General features: G+C 38.0%; 1 protein-coding gene across 2 annotated transcripts; it reads right to left on the reverse strand.

Moving 5' to 3' along the window:
* Nucleotides 1-865: 865 nt before the first annotated feature.
* Nucleotides 866-26,081, reverse strand: WASF3 (WASP family member 3; the record flags this gene model as incomplete). 2 transcript variants are annotated; one of them, XM_080363910.1, is made up of 8 exons in its annotated part: nucleotides 866-1,023; nucleotides 1,759-2,126; nucleotides 3,723-3,986; nucleotides 4,844-5,010; nucleotides 12,708-12,825; nucleotides 14,273-14,426; nucleotides 18,059-18,193; nucleotides 25,949-26,081. In XM_080363910.1, the coding sequence occupies 8 exons, from the start codon at nucleotides 26,079-26,081 to the stop codon at nucleotides 866-868; spliced, it is 1,497 nt and encodes a 498-aa protein (XP_080220036.1). The 2 variants fall into 2 exon arrangements, with proteins under 2 accessions (XP_080220036.1, XP_080220035.1); XM_080363909.1 differs by lacking the exon at nucleotides 4,844-5,010 and adding an exon at nucleotides 6,709-6,884.

Genomic DNA, 26,081 nt, shown 5'->3' on the forward strand with positions numbered 1-26,081 from the left:
CAATAAGCCATACGGCTTCTATCAGGTCTACCCTGAAGTCTTTGCATCCCCCGTTGATCTGTATCATAAAACTAAAAAGCTCTACAGGTATTTCAACTTTCATTTGTAACATGGACATGTGTCCACTACCCACCCAAGAGCCCCAGCACACTTCCCAACAAGCAGCCAGCAACCTACTGCTGGACTCCTACATACCTGCTCTGCTCACAAAATGGTCATTTTGGATCATGTGGATTCATGCTTCAAAGCATACATTTCATCTTCTGCTACATTGTCAAGATAAAAAGAACTATTATATAAAATCAATTCTGTAGGCAAAAAAATCCCTAAGCCCAGGAATTATGAAGAATAGACTACAGTGGGCATAATTAGTAACTAAAAAAAAAACCTAGAAGTCTTATTTATGGAATTCAACTCTTCACTCAGTCATATAGTTAAACTGCCCTCAAAGACTAACAACCAGACCAATTCACAAGTATCTAAGTTGCTTACATAATTAAAAGATGTAAAGTCAAAAAAATATATTTTATCCCTTCAAGATTGGAATGTAAAATAAAATGCTGGTTCTGTAACAGTGCAACAACTGCAGCATGTTTTGCACGCAGCACATGATTTGCTACATTTAGTGGCACTTAAGTATTATGCTGTAAATACTGAAAGTAAGACAAGTTTCTGATCTGCATAAGCGTAATCACATCATTATTACCAGAGTTGCTAAGCTACAGCATTCTGAATAATACCGATTCAACTTCAGCACTTCGATCACTAGCCTCAACACATGTTAATGCCCTGCTTTATGTCTTGCTAAGAAAGCAATCACTGAAGCCAAGTATTTCATGAACTTGCTACTGGGCTTGGACCAGGTTCAATCTGACCAATCATTCTCATCAAACTCTGAGTCATCATCAGAATCGCTGTATTCCACGGCAATGCGTCTTGAAAGGATGGTTGCCACATCATTTCCAACAGGCTCTCGCTTTGCTTCTTGCTCACGCTGCTCCTGAACCTTTTTCAGCTGAATTCCTGTAGAGACAATTACTCTCAGACAAAGTTCTCTGCACAAGAGATTTTAAATTTCATATTGTTATTGGCAAGTTTGTTTGTATTCTAACAATATATCCAGAAAACAGAATGCAACAAAAAAAAAAAAAACCAAAACATTTTGTTAGAGCCTCCTTGAGCAAGGGAGAAAGACAAAAAAGGCAGGTTTGAATCTACTGCCAGAGATGAAATATTTCTAGAACCAACAGTATGGCAAAACTAAGTGTTTATGACCATAGAGGTCCTTTTGATCTGAAGATGAAAGTTTTCATAAGTGTATTTGGAAATACCATTAGACCTTCAGCTCCATATTGTAAGCGAAGCCAGGAACAGCCATTAGTCACTGGTTAAAACCCAGCGGGCTGAAGCCTGGTGTTGGATAACTCTGTTCTGAACAGAAGCAAAAATCCATGTACATCTATTGGCTATTTTACACAATAACACACAAGTGCTGTTTTTTTCATTTGATTATGTCCAATCAAACACTAGAACAGATTAGATAAAGCTGTACATCTCTAGGCACTAGAAACAAAAAAATCCAAAGTCAGGGTTGACGAATGTTAGAATGGCACCTGTGGTTAACTAGGCTCTACAATGATATTCTGCCCAGCTGGGAACAGAAGTCATGGGCTTGGATCACTTGGAAACACGGAGCTTTCATTTAAAAAATGAAAACATAAAATAAATAAATAAAGCTAAGAGTCAGGCTCCTCTTACCCATGCGAATGGCAGCAAGCAGGTCGCTCCGAGCATCGCTCATGGGCGGCTGCGCAGGCTCATGGCGCTTGGCCTCGGCTGGAGGAGCGTGCATTGGGGAGGGGGAGAGGGAGGGACCCGCGGCTGGGGGGCCTGGCGGGGGCGGAGGGGGGCCGGGCGGAGGGGGAGCAGTGACAACAAGCCCACTAGGAGGAGGGGGATGAGTGGCGCTGTATGGAGAACTGGTCACCAGTCCGGAATGGGAAGGTGGCACAGGAAGCTGAAGGGGACTGACAAATGCAGTTTGTGCTGAAGGAATCACAGGAGGAGGAGGAGGAGGGGGAGGACCTGCAGGATTGTAATAATCCACCATCTGAGCTGGAAGCATCCTAAGTAAAACAGAACAAAAGTGTTTAATGCAATGAAAGTTAGGACTTAAAGAATCATCACCCCTTAAACTGCTCTCATCCAGTCTCAGCTAAAACAAAAATCAAAGAGCATTTAAACTGAGGAGTTAAATAGACAAGTGATTATAAACATTAATTTTCAAATATTGACAATGCATTGAGATTTAAGGCAGATTATGAAGTTAAAGGCAGTGTCCTTCTTGTCTCCACAGAGTAAGATTTTAGCTTAATACTCCTACTTAGTTAAATATAAAGCTATATTTGTTACTAAACATCTATTCTGTGAGAATACAAAGTACAATGCCTATGATGAAGAAGGGACCAAGAAAACTGCAGATCACACATATCACTTCTAAAGAAGACCAAGTGTTAGAACAAATACTAAGAGATTACAAGAGATGGGCTTGGAGGACAATGGAAAGTATGAAGGGAAAGATTTACCCAAAGGTGTATCATGCATCTCATGTGCTTCTTTAGTCAAGTTTATCAATTTAAGTATTATTTAGTTAAATTGATACATTTGATTGATACTTTAGAGGCAAGGAAGAGGGAAGAGCTAATTTCTTTGTTAAACTGTCACAAAGAATTCTTAAGCAGGAAAAATGGGAATTAATAGGAGTCATGAAGTAGGTAAACAACTAGATATAGGGGACAAGAGTTGAAGGAAAGTTACTGATGGCGTTCAGTGACACACAGTGTATGACAGCTCCAATACACTGACACGCATCATGCACTTGGGGATTAAGTGCAAGTATTTGTTATAAACTGGAAATAAAGGAAAATGTACATTGGAGCAATCAATCATGTAACTCAGTCATCTACAGCATGACAGTGCTGAATCAGGCAAATGCCATCCCAGGATACAACAAGTGAGGCTGAAAAACCTTGGCTTGCTTCATTTAAAATAACACAAGCAAGAACGATTACAGCTTTCCTGGGGTTACAACTTGAAAGTTTAAGCTATTTACACTGAAGAACAGGCACAGACTGGTTAGAAAACACATGTTTTCTTGCTATTGGAGAGCCAGTACCCTGGAGCAAGCCTGCCTTCAGAAGGCACTCAGGGGCAATATCTACACAGGAGTTTGATATGGTCCTATACTGAATTATGGAGTTGTCTGTGGCAGCAGGGAACTTGATTCTGTGTCTGAGGAGATCCCTTCCAACGCTGTTCTAAGTTCCTTTAAAGAAGTCATTTCAAGGCTGCACCACAGATTGTCACGTTAATCACATTCAGTGATACTTTTTTCTGCACCTTTCCTCAAACTGTAACTATCTTCCACTTTACAGGAAAATTATCTCCTTTTTAATATTATTATAGGAACCCTTGATATTTTACCAGCATATTGATCGCACCACAGTTGATACACAATTCATATTTCCACTTTCACCATTTCTTGACTTAAATTCAGTTCATACAGAGAAATTACACCAGTTTTCTTTCTGTCCTCCCCAGGGAGATAAGTAATGTATTCTGGGATCTTTTTGTGTGTGTGCATTATGTGTTACGATGGTTATGGAAAACATGCATCCCTCTAGCTTTGTCAAGAATCCATGGGAATAAATGAGGAGTTTTACCCATATTCTGCTGGTACCACAGGTACTGAGCTATGCTGGCCATCTGAAGGCTGGGGTGGCGGTGGAGGTGGTTGCTGAGGTCTGTTTAAGGTAGCATGACGTACAGTGGTGGAAGGTGGTCTGTATTCATGCTCATGGCTTTGGGATGCTGCCATGTACTGTGCACCATCTCCTGCTCCATAGGAAGGCAATGCTATCTGCTGATGGAGGGAATGATTCGGAGTGGCAGGATAAGAATAATCTGTAACATCAGATGCATGGGACCTAAAAGTAAATGGATGCAGAAGAACAGATTACGTGTGCATAACAAGGTATTATCTAAATAGCTCACAAGAAAAGCTAAATAGAATGCAATCAGAATTACTTTTCTTGCAACAGGACCCCCTGATTATCAAGCACTGCTCCCTTTTAAGTTCACAGAAAGCAGGAGAACAAATGCAACACAAAATCATAATTCAGCTTAACATGACTTGAAAATAAATCAGTCTAACAAGGCAGAATAAAAGGACTGAAATTGAACGTTTTCAATATTTCAGCATAGTAGCTGCATGCAGAATGTCCTCCTACAGGCAGACTTTAAAAAAAGCAAAAAAAAATTAGAGCTTTCTCCAGGTTTTGCAGTTCTTTAGGAGCTGTAAGGAGGCATATTGTTTTCATCAACGTTTTTGACAGCCCATTGTTTGAAACGATAACATTTATCAGGTCTGCTTTAAGTTAACAATGGCAGCAGAAAAAGGAAAGCAATACTGCAAGCAGTTACGATTATGCAGAGGAATATATTTCACCAAGGCAGAGAAAACCAATTTCAAAAGTTAGAAAACACTTTTTATTTTGTTTGCACAATTAATTTCGCTGGAAAGGCTTAGAGAAACTGGGAAATGCAAATATTAGTTGAGCAGAGAGTTCATAAAGATACAAAGTCTAGGATGCTCTGTCAAATAAGCCCAAGAGAGGGAGCAAAAGGATCTTTTCATCCCATTACCACAAATAGTTGTTTTAGTAATGAACAATCGTGCAGCCTGGCTTTTAGTGAACACAGTAAACTGATGCACTTATCTGCAAGACGGGAAGCAAGGTAAGCAACAAAAAGCCAGGGCTTTGAGGAAAACAAAACAACAAACCCTTTGGGCATTTTGTCCTCTTTCATGCTTCCTGCCTGTTCCATTTTCTTTGCGTCACTCATGAACTCAATGCCCATTTTCCTTCTCTCCCACTCTTCTTTTCTTGTTCTTACTTTTCTCACATTAATTTGCTGGTTTCTGTTTGGATTCAGCTTGTGTTTCTCCCTCTGAAGTACAATAAGTATAACAAATACATTGTAAATCGCCACAGTCTGGACACTTGGATGTCAATGTTTAATGCATAAGTCTTACAATTGGCAAACAAGAAGAAACATGAGCTGTTTGGGGTTTTTTGTGGTCTTTTTGTTTGGTTGGGTTTTTTTTCCCACTTTAGCATTAAAAAAGAATCGCACTATAGCCAAATACACTGCTTTGGGACATGACTGACAAAACCCTGCACGTAGCTGTCAGCATAAATGTATCTCTGAAACCAGTACGTATTTCTAGATGTATGAGGTTTTTAATAGCTTAGTTCCTACAGCTGAGACTACCTCAGGATAAAAGAAATAGCAAACCTTCTCTCCACCTCACTACTACCCACCAAGTTAACCCTTCATGCATGTAGAACACACATTTCAGGATTCAATCACTGATATTTGATTCACTGAAATTTAAAGTTCACCATACATCGTAAAATTTGACAGGCTTACGTAAGTACAAGGTATCTGTCATACCACATCTACAGAAACATAATGATGCATCCTACAATTTCTGCTTTAAAAAATCCTACTAAATTCATGTATTATGGATATCTGCAAATAGGCAAATGCATGTTGACATTGTTGGGAGATAAGAAACAAACCACTTCAGTATGACTAAGCTCAGGCGTCCTGGAAAGCAACATGTTAAGGCCAGAAAAAGACTCAAAATATGCAAAATGCCGAACTCTGAGATGATGAAAAAATCCACACCTTGCACTTGACAGCTGAACACCAATGTCATTTTACCAGATCAACCTATGGAAAGCACAATCAAACAGTACAGACCGACAAACCCGATACAAGGTTTTGCATTAGAAACTGTAAAAAAATTGTTGGTGTTTGAAGGATTTTAGAGAGAAGGGGTCTGAATACATTATTGAAGCAGCAGTAGCAATTTTCTTCAAACTTTTTGCAACAATTTAAACACTAAATTGTTATGCACTTTTTCCAGTAGATATTCCTAACATTACTGCTAGCGATTAACCATGACAGACAAAGTAAGAGGGAAAAACCCTCTGGTGAGACCAGCCTAGTGAACCAACTCAGACTTCCTGCATGCCAGAAGAAAGTAACTCCCACTGAGCTCAAAGGGAATCTCAGACAACGAAGGTGAATTCTGCTGCTTGACTCTAAACAGAGATTTCTGCCGTTTTAAGCAATAATGTTGCGTCTGGTTTTGTAGCTTGGTTTTTAGACAAATGTAACATTAATAAAGCTGACCGGTTCCCCCATTAAAGCATTCTGTTAGAGGCAAAAGTACGCCTGAGCTGATCACAAAAAAATATTTATTAAGCTATCAGCAGTATAACATACAAACTAGACATGAAGGAAGAGGTACTGATGTTATCTAGTGAGACAGATTAAAATGCTTTCGCAGCTACAACTACAAGATCAACTATAAAGTAGACAGCAAACACTTATTTCACTACAGTGCATAACATTATGATGACAAAACGCTCATCTGAAGCTGAGGAAGAAAAAAATCATTAATTGCAGAATTTGTAATGTTATTCATGCTTTAAAGTAATTTTGAGAAGAACTTGAAAACACGCATCATAGGTTTGGTCCATTCTAACTATTCCCAGGCTGTGAAAACACCTAATTCTACTCAGTATTTCTGAACATGCAACTGTGGTATAACAAACAGCTTTGCTGTAAACAGACCTAGTATCTGGGGACAGTGATCCCTCGGAAGATGCTCCATGGTACACACTTTGAGACAACCTGTTGTCAGGTCTAAGCTCTTTGTCATATGCCATCATATTCCATTCCTGGCGTCTGTTCCTGGCTTTTCTAACCTTTTTCACCTCACGGGTGGTGCCATCTATACGCTTTTGCTCCTAATGTTCAAACAAAAGAAATAAAGCATGCAAAGAGAGAAAAAAAAAGCAAAGGAAAAAAGCCGGTTAAAATGCAGTTAGAGCGCATGAAAATAAGACCAGATTTACAGCTGAAGCCAAGTGTTCATAAAATTTCTCTGCACTGAAAATGAGAATATCTCCTTAAGCTACGAACCTCATTAGGAATAAGACTCTGCTTTGCCCTTCTGCAGGATGGACAGGCCGGTGTGATAGCGACCTACTGGCCTTCCCAATACAGACAGAAATGTGGCTGATTTTTAAAGTTTAACTTCTTCTGACCTAGTTTTTCACACATTTAGACCGTCCTGAAGAACCTGTCATTTCCTCCTCCCATAAATCAATCTTATGAGAACGTGTTAAAAATGTTCAGGGTTATTTTGGTTATTTGTTAGGGTCAAAATTGCCTGAGGCCGTGGGGAAGTATGGAAGAATTAGAAGAAACACTTCGCTATTTCACAGTCTCTACAAAATGATTTTTTTGTTTTAACTTCCTCTCCCTTCTTAGATCTGATTAATTACTGAACGTCCTCCTAGTTTTTCCTCATAATTGTTTCCCATTATCTCATATAAAAATGAATGACAACTATTCTCTCTGCAATGCGTCAGTAATATTCGGGCCAGTTGTGTATTACAGCTTGGTAGCTTCACAACAAATCAGTCAGTTTAACTTTTTAAAAAAAACCCTCTTTCTATACAATTTCAGGCCAAATCAATGTCAGTGTTAATCTATCAGTAAGATCTCCTAACAGCAAGACTCAACGCTTTCACACCTCTGAAATGTCATCCTCACCTACCTCTGACTCCTCAGTGTGACCATAAAAACCATAGTGGTGCTTCAGTAGAGAAACAAGTTTACTCAAGAAAAACTGAGGGTATTTTCTCCTTTTCTCAACATTTATGAAGTAATTAGATTGTTTATTTTTTTTAACCATCTCTAGACCCCACATCTTACATTACTAATTCATACACAGGTTAAACATGTTGGTATTAGGCTTTTGGTGCAAGAAAAATAGTTTCTCAGTAACAAATTCTATTGATATTCTGCAACACATTCAACTGTATTTAGAGAAGAGTTTGGTAAAATGCTGATAAGCAAGCATTTTATTGTGCAATCTCTCCCTTTGAAGTAAGGGACAATAGCTGGAAAGCCAGTCTCACCAAAAAGAAAACAGGCACATCACAGAGCAACACAGGTATTTTACTCCAACTGCCAAACTGCACTGAGTAAATAATTCTGAAATAATGTACTTGGTAGCATACAACTAAAAATCTATCAAATATGTCTTGCTTGTCCTTGTTTTGGATCTCTTGTTTGTTCATGCTTGTTGATATGAGGGACCTGATGATCCACATCTGCTAACATTGAAAATGACAAAGAAAAGAACTTTTGAAGTTCAACATCCAAATGTTCTGACAACATTCACACAATCCTGGCCCCTGCAGTGAGTATATTTTTAATCTGACTCATGTTAGGTAAAGATTATCACCTTGGTTCTTAATTACTTCCTCTAAAAATCTGTTTCCTCCCAGAACCTTTTAGAATCACACCCTTTTTTATCCAGGTTATGCAAGGCTTTACTTTCTCCTTCACATCAAAATTACCCACTACAGGAACTGGAGCAGAATCAGGCTAGATTTGAGAGGAAAGTACAAGTTAGCCTTTTGGTTCACTGAAAATACACTTTCTTTTTCTCTTCTCACCAAAGAGTAACTCCGTCCTCTATAGGTCACAACTACGTATTTCTTGCAAGTTTCTAGATAAGGTAAATATCCAACTTTTTACCAATGTATGATGCTGCTCTGAAGACAATCATTCTGAAACAAATCTTGTACAATCTGGAGTGCTTACGTAACTGCTTATATATAATCACCTATTTAAAAATTTGGTTTTAAAGAGATCACTATGTTTTTTCTGAAAAAGGTAAATACAGAAGCATGTATAAATAAACAACACAAAATAAATACTAAATTAGTTTGGTTTTGTTGGATCAGATTTCAGTTGGATAGGTTGTTCCAGACCAGCATCTGTGAGTGTCCTAATGAATAAAGATGCTGGAACCCTTTTTTACTCAAACAGTAAGCCCTACTGGTATTGATTTTTGCATTAAATATTATACCAATACATCTATTTCTTCCAAAATGGTGGGGAAGGCCAGTTACTAGCAGCTGCCAAAACTACATACACCTCTAATAGAGCGGATTTAAGTTGTTCCAGTAAGACTTTCGCTACTTCAACAAACAGAGGCAGCGCTAGTTTCAGTACCCAGAGGAATGACAGAGTTCAAAAGGCTTCAGCTCCCCTAGAAGTAACTACAGTTAGAAATATTCCTTTGGAAAGTTAGGAACCATTAAGAAGAGTCACCTCCTTTAACAGAAGCTGTGGCAGACAAGTGGGTGCTGTAGGTTAAGCCAGGAAACAGGTTATTATATACATTATTATGCATCAGTCAGCTGCGGGCAGGAAGGGACTCCAGCAAACACAACATAGTACAGCCCTCAAACAGGGTTAATTTTAAGGTGGACATTTGCTTTAAGTTAGCAGATGATATTTCAAGCGTCTTAATGAAGAATTAGAGCCAGTAACAGAAAGTAGCTTCAGCAAGTATTTCCAATACCTTCAAAAAACTGGAAGTATGAGCATAGAGTATTTTCCTGACTTCACAAATTTACAAAATCCTATCAATGACAAGTCATCAAGAACGATTTTTGAACACACAAGCCCTCCAAATTTCAAGATTCCTACTTATTTAAATAACTAAGCATTGCTCAGAAGAAATGGGGAACAATAAAGAAAGATAAATCAAAGCAGAACAACTGCCCTTTGGTTAACCAATGGCTAACAACTGGTTTACTATGGTCATTCAATTCAGAAAATTACTGATACATGCAAAAATCAAAACTAACACCATTGAACTCCTAGGCAATGATCTGAAAGCCTGACAGTAAAAAAAATATAAAAAACACAGTAGAAAACACCAGAGACTAAACAACAGATTTTAAAATCAGATAATTAAAATTTGTTTTCTTCAGAGAAAAAGTTCACCTGAAAGAGTCAAATCAGAGAAAGCCTGCATTAGATTTCTTCAGTTAAACTGAATACAGAAACAGTAAGTGTGATATTTCAAAGAAGGAAAATGAAACTCCTTGAGCTGCTGCAACAGCTCAAGCATTTAAGGGAAATCATCAAAATAATACTGGAAAAACCTATTCTCTGGTGCAAGGAATACCCTCAGGCTACACCGACCACTTGAAAAATTGAGGTTAAAAACCAGCTGTATTTGGTCAGCTGAGTAGGGCTGCATTTGGATGCCTAGTTTATAGTTTGCTGAACAATATACATCTATTTCACCTGCACAGTTTCTCAATTTTGTGCTTCTGTAGAGTACAAATTGCTGAAGGAATTCTCACTTAGTAAATGCAAAATACAACTTCAGCCACGAAGTGGCTAATAGATGTTCTGGGTTCATTCCTAGTCACCGCGAACATAAGGACAAGAACAAAAGAAAACGGGGTGTTAAGCACCTTGTGGAATGAATGGTGCCTGTGAGACATCCCACCCAAACCCTCCAGCTCTCCAAAGGTTCCAGATGATAGAAAACTCATTTGCACACCAGCTTGAAATGACACCTATCCATGCAATCTCACATCTATGTTGCTTTCTTCTCAGTTGGTCTTGTTATATATTTTATCAAATCAAATAGCACTTCAGGTAGAATTTATTAAGATGTATTACTGTGATGTATGACCATAATCCTACATGATTGGAATTGAGCATACTTTATATCTGCTTTGTAGACTGTAGTAAGAAAATTAAAATCTACCAAAAAAATGGGGATGCAAATGAGAAGCGATGCTTAAAAGACAGTCTAAAAGCAAGTTTACATGTAAAGTGGCTTTGTAAAAATCTCTAAGTTAAAGATTTTACAAGCAATATTCTGTTACAATGTTTTTAAAAAGCTTCTGCATTTTTTCCTTCTTTTTGTTTTTAATATTAAATCAGAATGAAAAACTTAACAGTTGGTAGTTTCTTTTTATCCTTCTCTCTAGTGAAAAGATCTAAATTTGAATCAAAAAACGTGGGAGGGAAAAAAACTCACAGGGTGTAATTAACCCTAATATTTTTTCATAAAGAAATACTGAATGAAATTTTTTTAAAAATAGAGAATGAAAGCTGCTTTAATTATTTCCAGTCTTTTAACCAGCTTTGTGACTCATCATATTGAGAATATAGTGGGATTAACAGCCCTGCATATACATCTGTATACAACTATACAAATAATTAAGTGACTATTTTTCAATACTTTGCTTCAGACTGTAACTTCTACTGGAATTATTTACTCAGCTTTTTTTACTCTATTTAATATTTCAATACTGAGATGCCTGTCAAAACAGAAAACACTGACTCCTACTCCTAACAGAATATCTGATTCACTTCTTCCAAAACTTTTAAAACCATGAACTCACAAAACATTTTAGTTAAACCAAGTAGTCTTCATGTTTTGTTTAAAAATGCTGTAGTCAGAAAGCTTTGTTTACCAACAGGAACACAGAAATCAGAATTTGATAGAAACAGAGCAGTAAAGCTTCCCAGTCATGCCCTACAATTTGATTTCTAAGCAAGTATCATACATATTAGCATATATATACACACATGTATTATACACATTATGTATATACATTAGCATTAGCATGTATATTCACTTATTAGACATTATGTATATACACATGTATCATACATGTATACATATGCTGATATTATGAGACATGCTCATATTACACATGTATAGGTATGCTAATATATATGTATAGGTGTAGAAACACATGTATGTGTATATATGTGTGTATGTGCACTGAACACTAAGCCATTTCCTTCTATTTCCTCTGAGCAGTCTGTGCATCTTGTTTGGATTCCTTTTATTTTAAATCCCTTCTCTCTCTCTGATCCTATCCAAAAGGGCACCTTCTATCAGACAAGACAGGCAGTCATTGCTTCAATGCTCTGGGTTTTCTTCAGAATTACCATCACAAATCTGAAAGGCCTCAGTTTTGATAAAAAAAAATTGACAACAAAAAAGCTGCAGAAGTAGCAACTGATTTCTTCATTCAAAACTGAAGGCCATTTAAAAAAAAAAAAATCTTGATTGCATCACAATACACATCTTGGATCAAACTGCTGAGGATATTCCAGAGGGACTGAAGCCTTCTGTTTGTTTTAAACTTAAATGAAACAAAGAATATAACTCCTACAATTAATCTTCTCCTGTTGCCAAACCACAGAACAACTTTTCTGTGTATCAACACCTTACCAATTTGTAGCAGGTATTGAAAAGTGAAGACTTACTATCAAGGAACTAGAAAACCCAACAAAATATTTTTTTCTGGATAAGTTCATGTTTTGCTACAGGAGTTGATGTTGCTCTATAAAGAAAAAAACAAAACAAAACCCTGTGAAAATAAGGAAAACATAATTCAAACTCCTTTTTTGCCCACTTAATCAGTGTGTTCTTCTGAAGCACAACAGGGCCAGTTTGCTGTGTACTAATAAGCAGATACTGGCAAAGGATTAAAGCAAGAATCTTGGAAGACAACTACAGTACTCCTAAAATTCAATTTTAAAATTCAATTTACAACTTCTTAAAATAGAGAATACAGAGCTACAGAAACTGAACCAACTGAATCTACAGCCATGTATAAAGAGGAATAGTCTTTCCATGCACACTAACTATGACCTAGCAATTTATGCCTGAACAACCATACACAAAATTGTAATACATACATTTGCTGTTATGTTTCTGCTTTTACCTTTTGTCTCCTCTTTTCTTTTCGCTTATCTTCAGTATCTTGTAACATTTTTTCTTTCCAAAGATCAAAAAAATAGGAAGGATCAGTATAGAACTTCAATCCATCTTTCTTATCATCCCTGGAAATACAGTAGAAGAAAAGCTAAGAAAATGTGAACTTTTATTTCTTTAAAGCAACAAAACTCACCTTTGCCATCATTCAAGTTTTATATCTTCAGCATTTCAGGATGACGGTGTGCTAAGTGCATTAAATGCCACTCTTGGTAGTTACAGCTCACAACTGACTTGACTCTTTCCAAGAATTTCAAAGGGAAGGGGTAGTCCCAGTTTCTTCCTGGGTAAATTTTGATGGCAGCTGAATACTGATTTCTACCAGGAAGATCAAAAGCAATGAAGATCCAGCACACAGAATCCTTAAAACTGCTGGAGCAGGGTACAGAGAGCAGTTCTTGCACACTGCCTGGTCATACAATTGCCAAACCCTTATTTTATGTGTGCCTCATCTCCTTGCTACAAACACCTAACCCACTGAAGGGGCTACTGGGGTAATTCTTCCATCCCTACAGCTTTGGTCAGACTTCAAGCTGAAGTTCGTTTAAGCTTTGTCCAAGGCAAATACAAATAATTCCAATTCAGCAGATGTAAAAGACTTACCAAGGAAAAAAAAGTCAGTAAATTTCAGTAAAGCATCCTTAATAAAACAGGTGTAACAATAAAGGTCACTGACATGGTCATCCACATATAATGTAGGATGTAAGTGTACAGAACTGCTGACTGATAACTCTTGCTAACTGGACACCTATGGACAATCACACACCGCCTTCACTTGGAGGAGTGGCACAAAAATGTGTCCCCCAGCTATAAATCTAACACTTTTACTTTTCAAGTAAAAGCTCTTAAAAATAAAATAAGCTGCAAATGCTCTGCTATGCCATTCCTAAAAAAAATTAAATAATTTACTGCAGACTGAGTGCCTGCTTTGCACAGATACCTCACAACCTAGGTCCTCTCAAAAGCTGAAGGATGCAGTACAAACATGTTGTCCACAAGCCTTCAAACAGACAAATTATACTCATTTCATGAACAACAAGCCTAAAGGAAAACAGGGAACAAAGTCCTGCTTGCTGCTCTTTTATTCACTAGTAGGTAACCAGGAAAAGGTAAAGATTGTGCATGTGCACATGTATGTATATGTTGAGGGGAAGAGGGGCAATAGAGGGGCAACAAAGGGACAGCAAAAGCAAGAAATCCAACTTTCTGGATAAGTGAACCAAAGAAGGCAGTTTAGTATATTAGTTTCCTTTTTATTTTTTACATAATCAACGGCCCTTGCTCTCTGATCCTGTGCTGCTATGTAACATGCTGAAATATGCTGATTTTTGTTAGGTACAACTTACGATTTTAAGCGTGGTAATAGCAATTTTTGTTTCCATGAACAGAGAAGTCCCCAAAACCACAAATCTCAGTAATCAACACAGCTTCTCCCTTCTGCTGTAATTATTCTCTGCATACAACTAAGCAATAAAGGGCAAAGTACAAGAACGTAAACAATGAATATTTCCATACCTATAAGGTGAAAGAATATTCAGAGGTGGTGGTTTATCACTCTGATTATAAATATCAGCCACTGGGTTAGGAATGCTGTTCTTTGAAACTACCTGCTGATCTTGAATTGTTGAGCTCTTGAATGCTTTTTTCATGTTGATATCCTGTAATGATACTGTTAGAAACAGAAATACATTTATCAGAGGTGAAATAAATATAAGTGGATAAACAAAGTCTGTTTTCTGCTAGCTATTTACAATATTTTCAACAAAATGTATAACAGAATGAAAACGGAAAGATTTTTCTTCAGTGGATAATCAAGACATTTAAGCACAAAGGCATATAGGAGTTACCGTAATAAATCAGATTTAAGTCCCATTTTGTCCAGAGCCTCATTTAAAATACTGAAACCATGGATTGTGTCTTGGAAGATGATGCAAGAGTCTTGCCCCATGCAGATGTCCCATGATCTCTTCTTTTTATGAGGTTTAACCTAGACTTCTAACAGCAGAAAGACTGGCTTCAAGCCTGAAATGCAAGGTCTGGTATTCCTCTGACACAGCATTTTTTATAACTACATGTGGTATCCATACACATTCAACTCCATCCTAAGTTTAACTAAAGTACAGCCTCCACAACCTCCTGTGAGAGAGATTTCCACATCTTCTACCATGTTTCAAGTCAAAAAGCTTTCCATGTAACTGAACATCCCTTGATCTCAAGTTTTCGTCATCTCTCTATAGAGAGAAATACTTACCTGCTTTATACAGTCCAGTAGTATACTTGCATTTTATCTTTTCACGTACACAATTCTGGGGAAACAATACTAGGCCTTTTCATTCTTTCTTTTCAAATGAAAGATTTAAGTTGGTTTTTATTGTTCCTGTCACTTTTAACAAGACTTTCATTCTTAATATAAATTTTCTTGAAATGGAGTGAACATTACTAAAAGGATCCAGATAATTCCAACCACAATTTAAAAGTGGCAGTCAGGTCTCCACATCTTCTTCCCTCCTCAGGCAACCTGAAATACAGGTTTTTGACTGCAGGTGAACACAGCACAGGTCTTCACTGGCTTGTCTACAGTGACACTCACCATTTCTTAAATTCATACAACTGTTTTACAACAGTGTGAGCTGTAGGAGTAGAGCAAACAAATGCACTGGCTTGTTTTCTTTTTATTGCCATTCCATCTAATATTTCTTGCCCATTCATCTAATTTATCAAGTCTTGAGAACAAACTGAGAGAATTTCACATGGTAACTGAACAGGACTGGGCAAAAATTTAATATAATGGTGACCTGCAAAACCAAAAAGGCATGAAGTTTGATAGAGATCCTGTGAAGTACATTGTTACCCTTTGGCATGATGGAAACCACATCCCACTCAGACTTCTCTACCCAACTATATTGGTAACTGTGCTGAGGTTTCGTCTCTTATTCCAAAACGACTTAGATTCTTCCACAGCTTTCAAAAGAGCAAAAAATTAGAAATGGAATATTTCATTCCAAATTGTTGTTCTCCCATTCACATACTCTGAAGTATCAAAACATGTCTTTGAGAAAATACAGGCAGGCTTGAATAGAAAGTAAGCAAAGCAGTAAGGTATTTCAGGCTGGTTTTTTTCATATGTATAAATATGAATTATTACATTATTGTTTGAAGGAAGACATTCAAAAGAGCACAAATCTCATTTTTCTGAGGCTTTTTAGTGTAAGTTATTTATATGCTTTTGAAAACAACCACAATTATTTTAAAATGTTTGGTTTGGTTTTGTATTGTTTTTCCAACTGTAGTATTAGTTATATATACAATATTTGTATATGTACACAAAATATTGGTTATACTTAAGAATGTAAGAAATCACTGATGCAATTAAATCTATAGGGTGCTTTTCAAAAATCAACCTACCAACTGACATTTAAATGCCTAGGGTACCCAGAAATATATCTACTATTAGTGACAGTACAATGAAATACTATAAAGCAGGGGCATCAAACTCATTTTCATGGGGGGCCACATCAGCCTCACGGTTGCCTTCAAAGGGTCAAATGTAATTTTAGGACTGTATAAATGTAACTACTCCTACAGTTCTAAAATTACATTCGGCACTTTGAAGGCAACCACGAGGCTGATGTGGCCCCCCGTGAAAATGAGTTTGACACCCCTGCTAGAGGGACTTTAACTTCTACAGTGAAATAGCTAATAAAATTTCCTAGTAGCACTATAGCAACAGCAGTTTATATATATACAAATGTAAATAAAAATACATAAATATATAAAAAATATTATTAAATATATATATTAATATATATTTTTTATATATATAAATATATATAATTAACTTGAAAGACTATTAGCAATGCAAGAGTAATAACTGCTATCAATTTTAAATAAAAACTGATTAAATTCTCAGTCTGTACACTAGTTTCCCCTTCCAATAAGATGCTTTTAATTACTCTCCAAACTCTGAAAAGCAGCCAGGAGGTATTGCATAATACCAATGAGACTTTAAAAAAAGCAACTGGACTGCATTTCCAAAAATGTTGGACTTGAAAGTCATGGAAGACTGACATCATTCACCTCAGCACAGAGCAAGTCCAGTGTACGAATATCACCTAGTTTGCTCCTATTACCACCATAACATGCCTCAAAAACTAGGCTGAACAGTGACCCCCTAAAAGCTTCATTTATGTTCCCATATAGCTCTTGACCTCCAAAGACAGCTAAAGAAAGGTGCTGGTATCAACTGTGATACCCTACCAGTCGATATGTTCCAACACCAGGAAAAAAAAGAAGACATCTAATAATTTTCAGACAGTAACAAGCTAAAAATGGATGGCCAAATATCACACTATTAACTATCAACAGTAACATTTAATATTGGTATTAACAGTAGTATTAAATATAACACAAACTATAAAAATGTAAATATTCAATGTAATATATAAACCATATAAACAGTACTATTAAATACATCACAAGTAGCATTACCACTAAGTATTACACTATTGTCCTGATGTAATAAGCTTTTCTATTTTACTAAATGTCAGGAATTATCTAAATAGGGAGTACATGCAGTAGCTGGCTCAGACACGTAACTGCATCCATAAGCAAACATATACGTTAAAGCTTTTAGAGCGAGTCAGAGGAACGGGTTTTACTTACCCAAATTAGTGCTTTCAAAGAATGTAATGATGTTACTTAAATTCTTTGTTTTCACTGTGTATTTATGAAGTGAATGACCAAACACATAAGCAAGCGAGGATATAAACATCATTTTAAAAGAAATACTGTTTCTAGTGACTAGAACCTTCTAGGGAATTTCACCTAGTTGATACAAACATGCAGTGCCTCATTTAGGTGAAGAGTATTATAAGATCTTAGAAGACTGCACAACAGACGCTACTAACACAGTCTGTGAGTATCCTACTCTGAAATAAGTAGATCTACTGTCTCAAACTTCTTCCAATATTCTGATTTATTTATATAAGGTCTAGATTTATTCCCTTCTGATTTATTACACTCACAAACTAGAATTTTTCCCAGTGAAAAATGTAGCTTAATGGCTCCATTACTACAGGGGCTTCTTGAGGTAACACTAACTCAAAAATGAAGACAGTTATACAACTCCAGAATATTTTTTCTCACTCTCCTAACATGATTTTTTCCCAGCTTGCTTTACTGCAAAAACAAGATGAAATATTGGTTCAGGATTACTTTGAAAAGACAGAGATTGTTGTGTAATTAAATACTGTGGTCTTGTCAACATCACTTCTGGCTCAATGCTTTCATGCAATTACCTACCCTCCTCTACTGTTGAATCCAGCTGGGTAACTTTGACAGCAAGGCGATCAATTCTGTCTTGAAGAGAATTTGCTCTGATGTAGAAGCTGTTGGCCTCATTAAACAATTCACCAAATATGTCTTCAGCATGTTTGCCTGTGTAAGAAAATAGACAGGGAAATACCTTTGCTAAAGGCTTACAAAACACAAGACAAATGGCTTAAATATCATGAAGTTATTAATAAAACATAGTAGCTACAGGATTACAGCAGCACAATTTGTCATAGAGCAAAATTTTGGGCAACAGATTTGCAGGAAAATCTCAAAATATCTCAAAAAATATAAATCAAAAAAATAAAAATATAAAAATATAAAATATTAAAAAAATAAAAATATAAATAAAAAATATCTCAAAATGCTGCCTTAAGTCTGTTCTGGACATCCTGGTTAGTCTTCTACTTAAACAGGGAGACTTTCAAATTTTAATCCTTGTGGAGCTGAACCACTGCCAGCTGACACATAACTGATCATTAAAACCTTCCTCTGTGATGAAAACAAAGGCCCAAAGTTATCACTATCCATAAAAGCTTCTGAAGTAAATTTTTACATCTAAAATCTTGCAGTCCATAGTCATTAAGTGTCGTGAGACGACGTGGAGAATGCAAAATTGCCGGCAGGACCTCTTTGAGCACGACGGGCAGGCCGCGAGAGTAAAGAGTCTAATTCAATATGAATTTACCATCAGTACCCTTTAATCAACTCTTAACACTGAATATCAATGTCCACGAGACCACGTTTTTCCAACCCTTATATACTCTATACCCAAAAGGCCATGCGGCAAGCACAGGCTACGATTGGTTACACATGCAGTCATTCTTCCCCCCCGACGATGGTGATTAGCTGCAGGGCACCGTCCACATGCGCAGCTACAACGACGGCGCCCTCCTGCAGCCTGGGTCGAGGGCAGACCAGCTTCTGTATATTTCCGCATGGTCCTAGTGCACCACAGCCACAACAAGCCCTGGCTTGTTCACAGCATACAGCCCAAAACTTCTCCACAATTAAGATTTCATTATAAGTACAAGCACAAGCCACCATCAAAATGAAACTGACAAAAACCAGGATGCTCATGCAAGCTTGCCCATTTACCTCTGCAAATCCTCTCTGGATAACTCCAGTCACGGAACGTGTATCTGAGAGGCCAGGCACTGACCCTGTTCACCCACAGCCAGTCTGAACTCCAAACAGCACGGAAGAGGAGCCTACAACCTTCCCAGCCTCCCTTTCAGTTGCTCTATTTTTCCCAGTCACTATATGTGGATATGTCCAGGTCAGATCAGCAGCTCAGGCCCCACCCCAGAAGTGCTGCCATGGACAGGAGTGCCACATGATAAACCCAACAACCTCTTGGCCCACAGATCCCTGTGCATGCCCATTCCCTTCCCTTCCTCAAAGTACTATGCACCCTCACCCACAGTCTGACTCTTTTTGCCCCAGCCTGAACCTCTCAACCACTCCAGATCAGAATCCCAAATTTAACACTTTTCCTGCCCAAGAACTTCCCCTAGAAATGTCATATTCCCAAATTCACTGCTCCTGCTCACTCAGCTGACAGTACTGCACCTTCTTGTGTCCCAGTGCCTCCTACCCAACTACTGCTGCTTCATTGAAGATCTTCCTCTCTACAACTTCTGCAGCTAGCACCCCCCTCAAGACACCCACAAACCATCAGTTCTCCACGGTTCTTAAACAAAAATAGATTTTTAAACCCTACTTCTGAGTTAAACTCATCTTGTTATGACCTATATAAAGACAAGTCTGAAGAGCTGAAATGGAGGGGAGAGGGTAAAGTGAAACTTCATCTAGTAGCTGGAACAATATGGAATATGCATTAACCACCTAAATGAGAGTCACTTCCAAAAGAACACCAATTGTTGACACTTTAAGTTAGGTCCTATAACCAACCTTAATATTAAAAAAAAAAAAAAAAAAAAAAAAAACACACAAAAAAAAAAACCACCAGACCTGACAAAAATTTGGACAAGATCTCATCCTGTGAATATCTGGAGACCATAATTCAAAGCAAAAAATAGCCACCCTTGGGAAGTCAACAGCATCTGCCCCTTTCTTGGATCATTGACCTGGGGAGAACACCACCACTAAAACAGTATCTGAAAGTACTGTTGGTGAATTACAAATTTAAAAAAAAAAAAAAAAAAATTGATTGTCTTGCTTTGAGTGGAAGACTTTACCAGTAACAGATTTCTTCACTAAACAAAAGATCAGCCAATAACTAACCTAAAATGCTGGGTATTTTGGTGTATCCAAGCTCTGCCTCATCCATATGTGGAAGGTAGAAATGCAAGGTGAGCTGCCTACCTGCTGCTCCTAATCCCCAGCCCTCCAAAGCAGAACTCACACAACCACACAACAGGTGAGGGTGAAAATCACCTATTCCATCTCCCTGCTCAAGGCACAGTCAGGTGGAGCAGGTTCCCCAGGACTCCATCCAGTTGGGTTTTGAATACATGCAAGGATGGAGGCTCCACAACTTCTCCAGGCAACCCGTGCCAGTGTCCAACCACCTGCACACTAAAAGTGTTCCTAAGCGCTTCCCAGCAGCCAGGTGAGATTCAATTATAATCCCCATTTGATTTAGTTGCTGCAAATGAAGAGGTTATTCCAAGCTATAGAACAAATAAGCTTTTCAGCTCTGCAGCTAAATAAAGCAGGTTATTACATTCTTCAGCCACCAGTACTCAGAGCTCAAAACATCAATAAAGTTTAATGGACATTAGTCAATGTAAGGAGCTCAGCCTGCTGAGGGAGAACTGCCACATTCTAGGATCAAACAACACTCCTGGAGAAGTCAAGCAGACGAGTGCTTGCCAGTTATCTTTCAGGAGGCAAAATAAGTCAAAGTTGATTTATGGGAACATATTTATTTTAATATTGAACTCAATTTTTCTTTTTAAACACTTGCTACTTTAAAACAAGTGAAAGACAGGTTGTAAATCTCCTGTCAGCAAATACAGTGACATGGTAAAGCAATATTGGAACGCGCCATTCTGATTAATGTGATGCACTAGGTTGTAAAAATAAAGTAATACTTCTATAGTGTTTTCTATATTACCATTTTTAATTAGATTTTTAACAATAACAGAGAAAGAAGCAGCAAAAAAAAAAATCTCTGAAGTTACAAGCACGTAGCTTTCAACTTAAGAGCTGATTTCAGTACTTTAAGACAGCCATTTAAAAACACGAGGTGCTTCCCAACATACAGGCAAACCGAAATAGTCGTCTTAAAAACAAACAAATAAACAAACAACAACAAACACAAAGGAATTCTGCAAGTCTGTCGTTCTAAGTCTCCCTCCAACCACAGAAGTAGTTAATGGGAAATTCACTCATGAGGCTGCTTCACCAAATCCCCACTCTCCACAGGTTTTGATGTCAATTAACAGAAGTGCCCCTTTCTAGCATTTCCCCAAGTCATCTTCACAGAGCAGAGTATTTGCTCACAAAATAAATTTCCAAGCATTGCAAGACATTTCTGGAGACCGGTAGTTCACAAATCATTGAAATCATAATACCTCTGCCCAAGTTCTGCAAGTAATTACATGAAACACCATCTTGCCACATCAGCTTATAACATCTCTAGCAGAGAGCAGACACCACCTCAATTAATTACACTTGATTTTCACATACCACACAAAAAAGTGTGCATTAACACATTAAATATGTTGTCCCAAAGGTATCCTTTGTGCAGTCAAAACGCTCAGTGCTGTAACAGAAGAGGAATCCAACAATGACATTAGCTTGTCTGAGGACCAGAAACCCAGCAGTGTTCATTGCTTTGGCTAGTTTCCTTTCACATATTTGAGCCTAAAAAGTACAACTTCCCTTTGCATTCCTTGTTCCACAGCACAAGTACACGGAAAAACATGTTCAAGTTAACAGAAAGATGTACAGTGCATTAAAAGGGTAAGAATTTTCCACACCTTGAACATGCATTACCAAGGAGAAAAGGTAAAGAATGACATAACCCAGGCATTTGGCTGTTAGTTCTAAAAAGACACCGAAAGACACTATGGCCACCCCAAAGGGAGCCAGCTCTGCACCTCGGGGTCCTGGGTAAGGAGTGAAACATCCCACAGAACGAGCCAGTGTTTTGTAAGTTGGAATTCACACAGGACATGATCATTTTATCACAGCATGGAGCAGAGAACAGTGATTCCATCCACCCATTTGTAATTGGATTAATTAACATTATAATTATGCTTCCCTCCTCCCCAAACCTTTTTTTTTTTAATAAGCAAAAGCAGTAGGCTGTTACTGACCAGCTCTTGATTCTTATCTGCCTCCTCATAGCACTTCCACACTATACTCAATGCCAAAAACAGTTAACTTCCTAACTCAACCTGATTTAGCAGTGCTAAGAGCAGAGCCACACAAAGCTGGATGTCGTGTGCCTGTGTGCAAACCAGGGAACCTCCGAGGCAATTCACCCAAGAAAATACTAGGAGACAAGTGGGTGGACACTGCTCTCTGAGGGAAAGAAAAGGTCTTCCAAGTCCTACTCTTTCCAGGTCCCTTCCCAAGTGGGAACACTTTCTCTATTTTATGTTGCACAACAAAGAACATCCAGTATCACTTGCATATGGATCAAAGAAACTAGATCTGTAGTCATGTACAGATGGTTTATACACATGTAGAAATAAGATTTCAGCCTGACAGGCAGTATCTGAATGCACAGAAAAGCCAAAGATAAAAAAAATAAAAAAGATTTAAAGACTCACAGAAAGGAAAAGTTGAAAAGTGGTAATGTAACTTGAAACACTAAGTATCATAGTGTGCAGACTGAAATTTAATTAAGAAAAACTAAATAAAGGAGTATATATACAGTTTAATAAAATAGTCTTCAACAACAATTCTCTGTAATTCCTTATTTCTTCCCCATAGATAAACACATGCAAAACTCAGGAGCAAAACCATGGTACAACAGATCCTGCTGCAGAGAGCAGCTTTTTTCTCTGGCTGGAATTCTGCAGCCATCACACCAAACTCCACTGCCAAAAGTAAGGGAATCTTTTGTGGAAGCTTTCTTCAAAGCCTGTGCTCCACAACTGTGTTTACTAGGTAAAGCAGCACTGTACTTACAGGTACAGGCTGTAAATGCTCCCAGTCCTCTCCTGGTAGATTCTCTCCTTCCAAGAGGAGGCAAATCCCCTAGTCAAGCCTAATATAAAAGTGCACAGTTTCATACAGAACGCTGCTCACTCTGCCTGTGCTCCCAGCCAGCTGGCTGCAAACCCACATCTGAAGACATAATAGAAAAAAGCTCCAGTCAGAGCACATTCCTTTTGGATAGGAACTTGTTCATGTCTCCCGAAAAGAGCAGAGACAGAAGGAAGACGAATTTGTACTCAACTGCACAAATCTGCCGGTTTTTAAAACCCACACTGAACTTGCAGTGCAACATTAAAAACCAGACCTGTACCTGCTCTCTCCATGCCTCAAGCTGTGGGAACACCAAGCAGCTCTGACGCTGTCAGCAGGACGTGCTGCATTAGCTCCAGCACAGCATTTCTCTGTGATCAATTCCTTGCTCCCAGTTGGCTTGAAACACAGGCAAAACAAATGCTGTCTGAGGAAAAAGCCCTCTGCAAATATGATGGATTTTAGACTGTGGACAAGTGTGGTGGCAGAATTCACTCATTAAATACTATGTGTTTATCTGTTAAAACAAAGGACACATCATTTATTTGCATAATCTTTAACTTGACACTAATAAAGTACTTTAGGGAAATCTACAGAGACATCTGATGACCCGAGAAATCCTCCAAGGGAAAACTGCACGATACGTATTGTGTAAGTAGCCAGTTCGTCAGCAACAATCATAAGAGGATCTGAATACCCAGTGTAAGAGGCCGATTAGCCCCAAGATCAAATCCAGAGAAATGAAAGCTGGACATTCCTAGCAAGTCAGACAAATGAAGAGTGTATTATCCACAGTTTGGCAATCATTGTACAATAGTAAAATGAGGTCTTATCAGATATCCTTGAATGTAATTAGGAGACATTAGCTATTCTTCTCAATTTTCTGAAACTTAAGGATGTCAATACTGAGCAACTGCCTGACAAAACAGTAAATGAAAGTCAATGACAATGCAAATATAAATCCAGTATAAATAACATTAGACACTAAACTGGCAGCCATTGCTCAAGAAATATCAGAGAATCACTTGGAAACTTCTTTGAAAATACTAGTAGCAATCAAAATTTTACAAAATTCTTTGGGGATTTAATGATAAAACAAAAAGTCTGTTTTGACTATGGTCTGAAGTCCTCAATGCTTCAAGAAGATGTCATGACACTCTAACTTACATATCCAAAGCAGAAACAACAATGATCAGAAATGCAAAATCGTTTCTATCAAAAAAGAGTACTAACAGATCAGCAAACTGCAACCTGGAAAAGCTATCACTAGAAGAACATAATAAAGATCTAATAACATCACAGATGATTATGGAAACACATGAGATGGAATCGCCTTTCACTTTTTTACCGTAACTTAAGAACCAGAAGGTATCAAAAGGAAGAAACAGATCAACTTCTATTGCAGGACACTCTGCCACAGGTCATTAGGCAAGAAAACAGTGCAATCCCTATTTGAATACATCTGAGCAATTCCACGGGTGACAGGTTTATAAATACTCCTTACATAGGATGATTCAGTGGACCTCCAGCTTGGAAAATCCCTAAATCACTGACTACTTGAAAGGGGAACATGCTGTGTTTCTTGTATTCTTTCCCCAACCATAGTCTATTTCCTGTCATCATAAATTGAACATCGGACTTAGTGGGACCCGTCATCTGAACTCCATACAGGCTTTCTTACATTCTTAAACCATTTCCACTTACAAAGTGAAGAAACTGATGAAGCGATGATTTCTTTTCTAGGACCAGAGTTATCAGCACAAACAACAGCTGCTGATTGTTAAACACTCTCTGAAGAAATTTATTTTCTTACTCATTAAGAAATATTATTCTCCTTGGAAGTACTCCAGGCACACTTGTAGAATTGCTAGTTGTGGTGTCAACTGACAGGTGTCCTGCGTAGGTCTCAACAGTAGTTTGTTAGTGAATGCCATTTTTTGGATGTATGTGCTTAATTTCATTCATATGAATTGATGACACACATATACAAAGAAAAGGCTTAAGAAACATTAGCACTTCAAGACAAAATGCAGTTTCAGTCGAATGTATCATGCAATTCCACAAAGCAGAAGAGTTTGCTGGCTTCAATCTTGTACAACTGAACACCAACAATAGCTCAAGCACTAGCCTTGTTTCTTACATCAGTTTCCTTACAAAACCTCCTTACAAAAACTCCTAGTTATCTATGCCATAAGTTTTTGTTAGTTGTTGTTGTTCGGGGTTTGCTGCTTGTTGTTTTGATTGGGGTTTGGGTGGTGGTTGCTGTTGCTTTGGTTTGGGGAGGGGTGGAGGGTGTTTGTTTTACACTTGTAAGTCTTAGAGAGGCTCTGCTTGTATAAACTTCAAAATACAGAAGAGCATAAAAGCAATAAACTAGCACACCCTGGCAGGCAAGAGGGCTAACCGTGGGGTGCATCAAGCACTGTATTGCCAGCCGGTCAAGGGAGGTCACTGTCCTGCCTCACTCTGCACACCATGAATTTGGAGGTTGTCCTATGCAGGGATACAAGGTGAACACAATCTCCTGGGTCCCTTCCAACTCAGGACATTATATGATTACATTCTTATAGTAGGTAAGTGGCAACATTCTGTATCGCAATTTTGCTATTTAGAACAAACCATCTTAAAGCTTTTAATTTATTCAGTTTTTCATTGGGAATCAAATACTTGCACGAAGTTACAGATACTTACTTAAGCTGCTTAGCTGGCGTATGATGGCAGCAAGGGTACTATTCGTTACACATTCCAGTTCACTCGTAATTCCCTCTGGCAGGGCTCCTCGGCAGAGATGCCGTGGTTCAATGTTCCTCTTCACCAAAGGCAT

Source organism: Nesoenas mayeri (assembly GCF_963082525.1).
Source record: "Nesoenas mayeri genome assembly, chromosome: 1".
NCBI classification, from domain to species: domain Eukaryota; kingdom Metazoa; phylum Chordata; class Aves; order Columbiformes; family Columbidae; genus Nesoenas; species Nesoenas mayeri.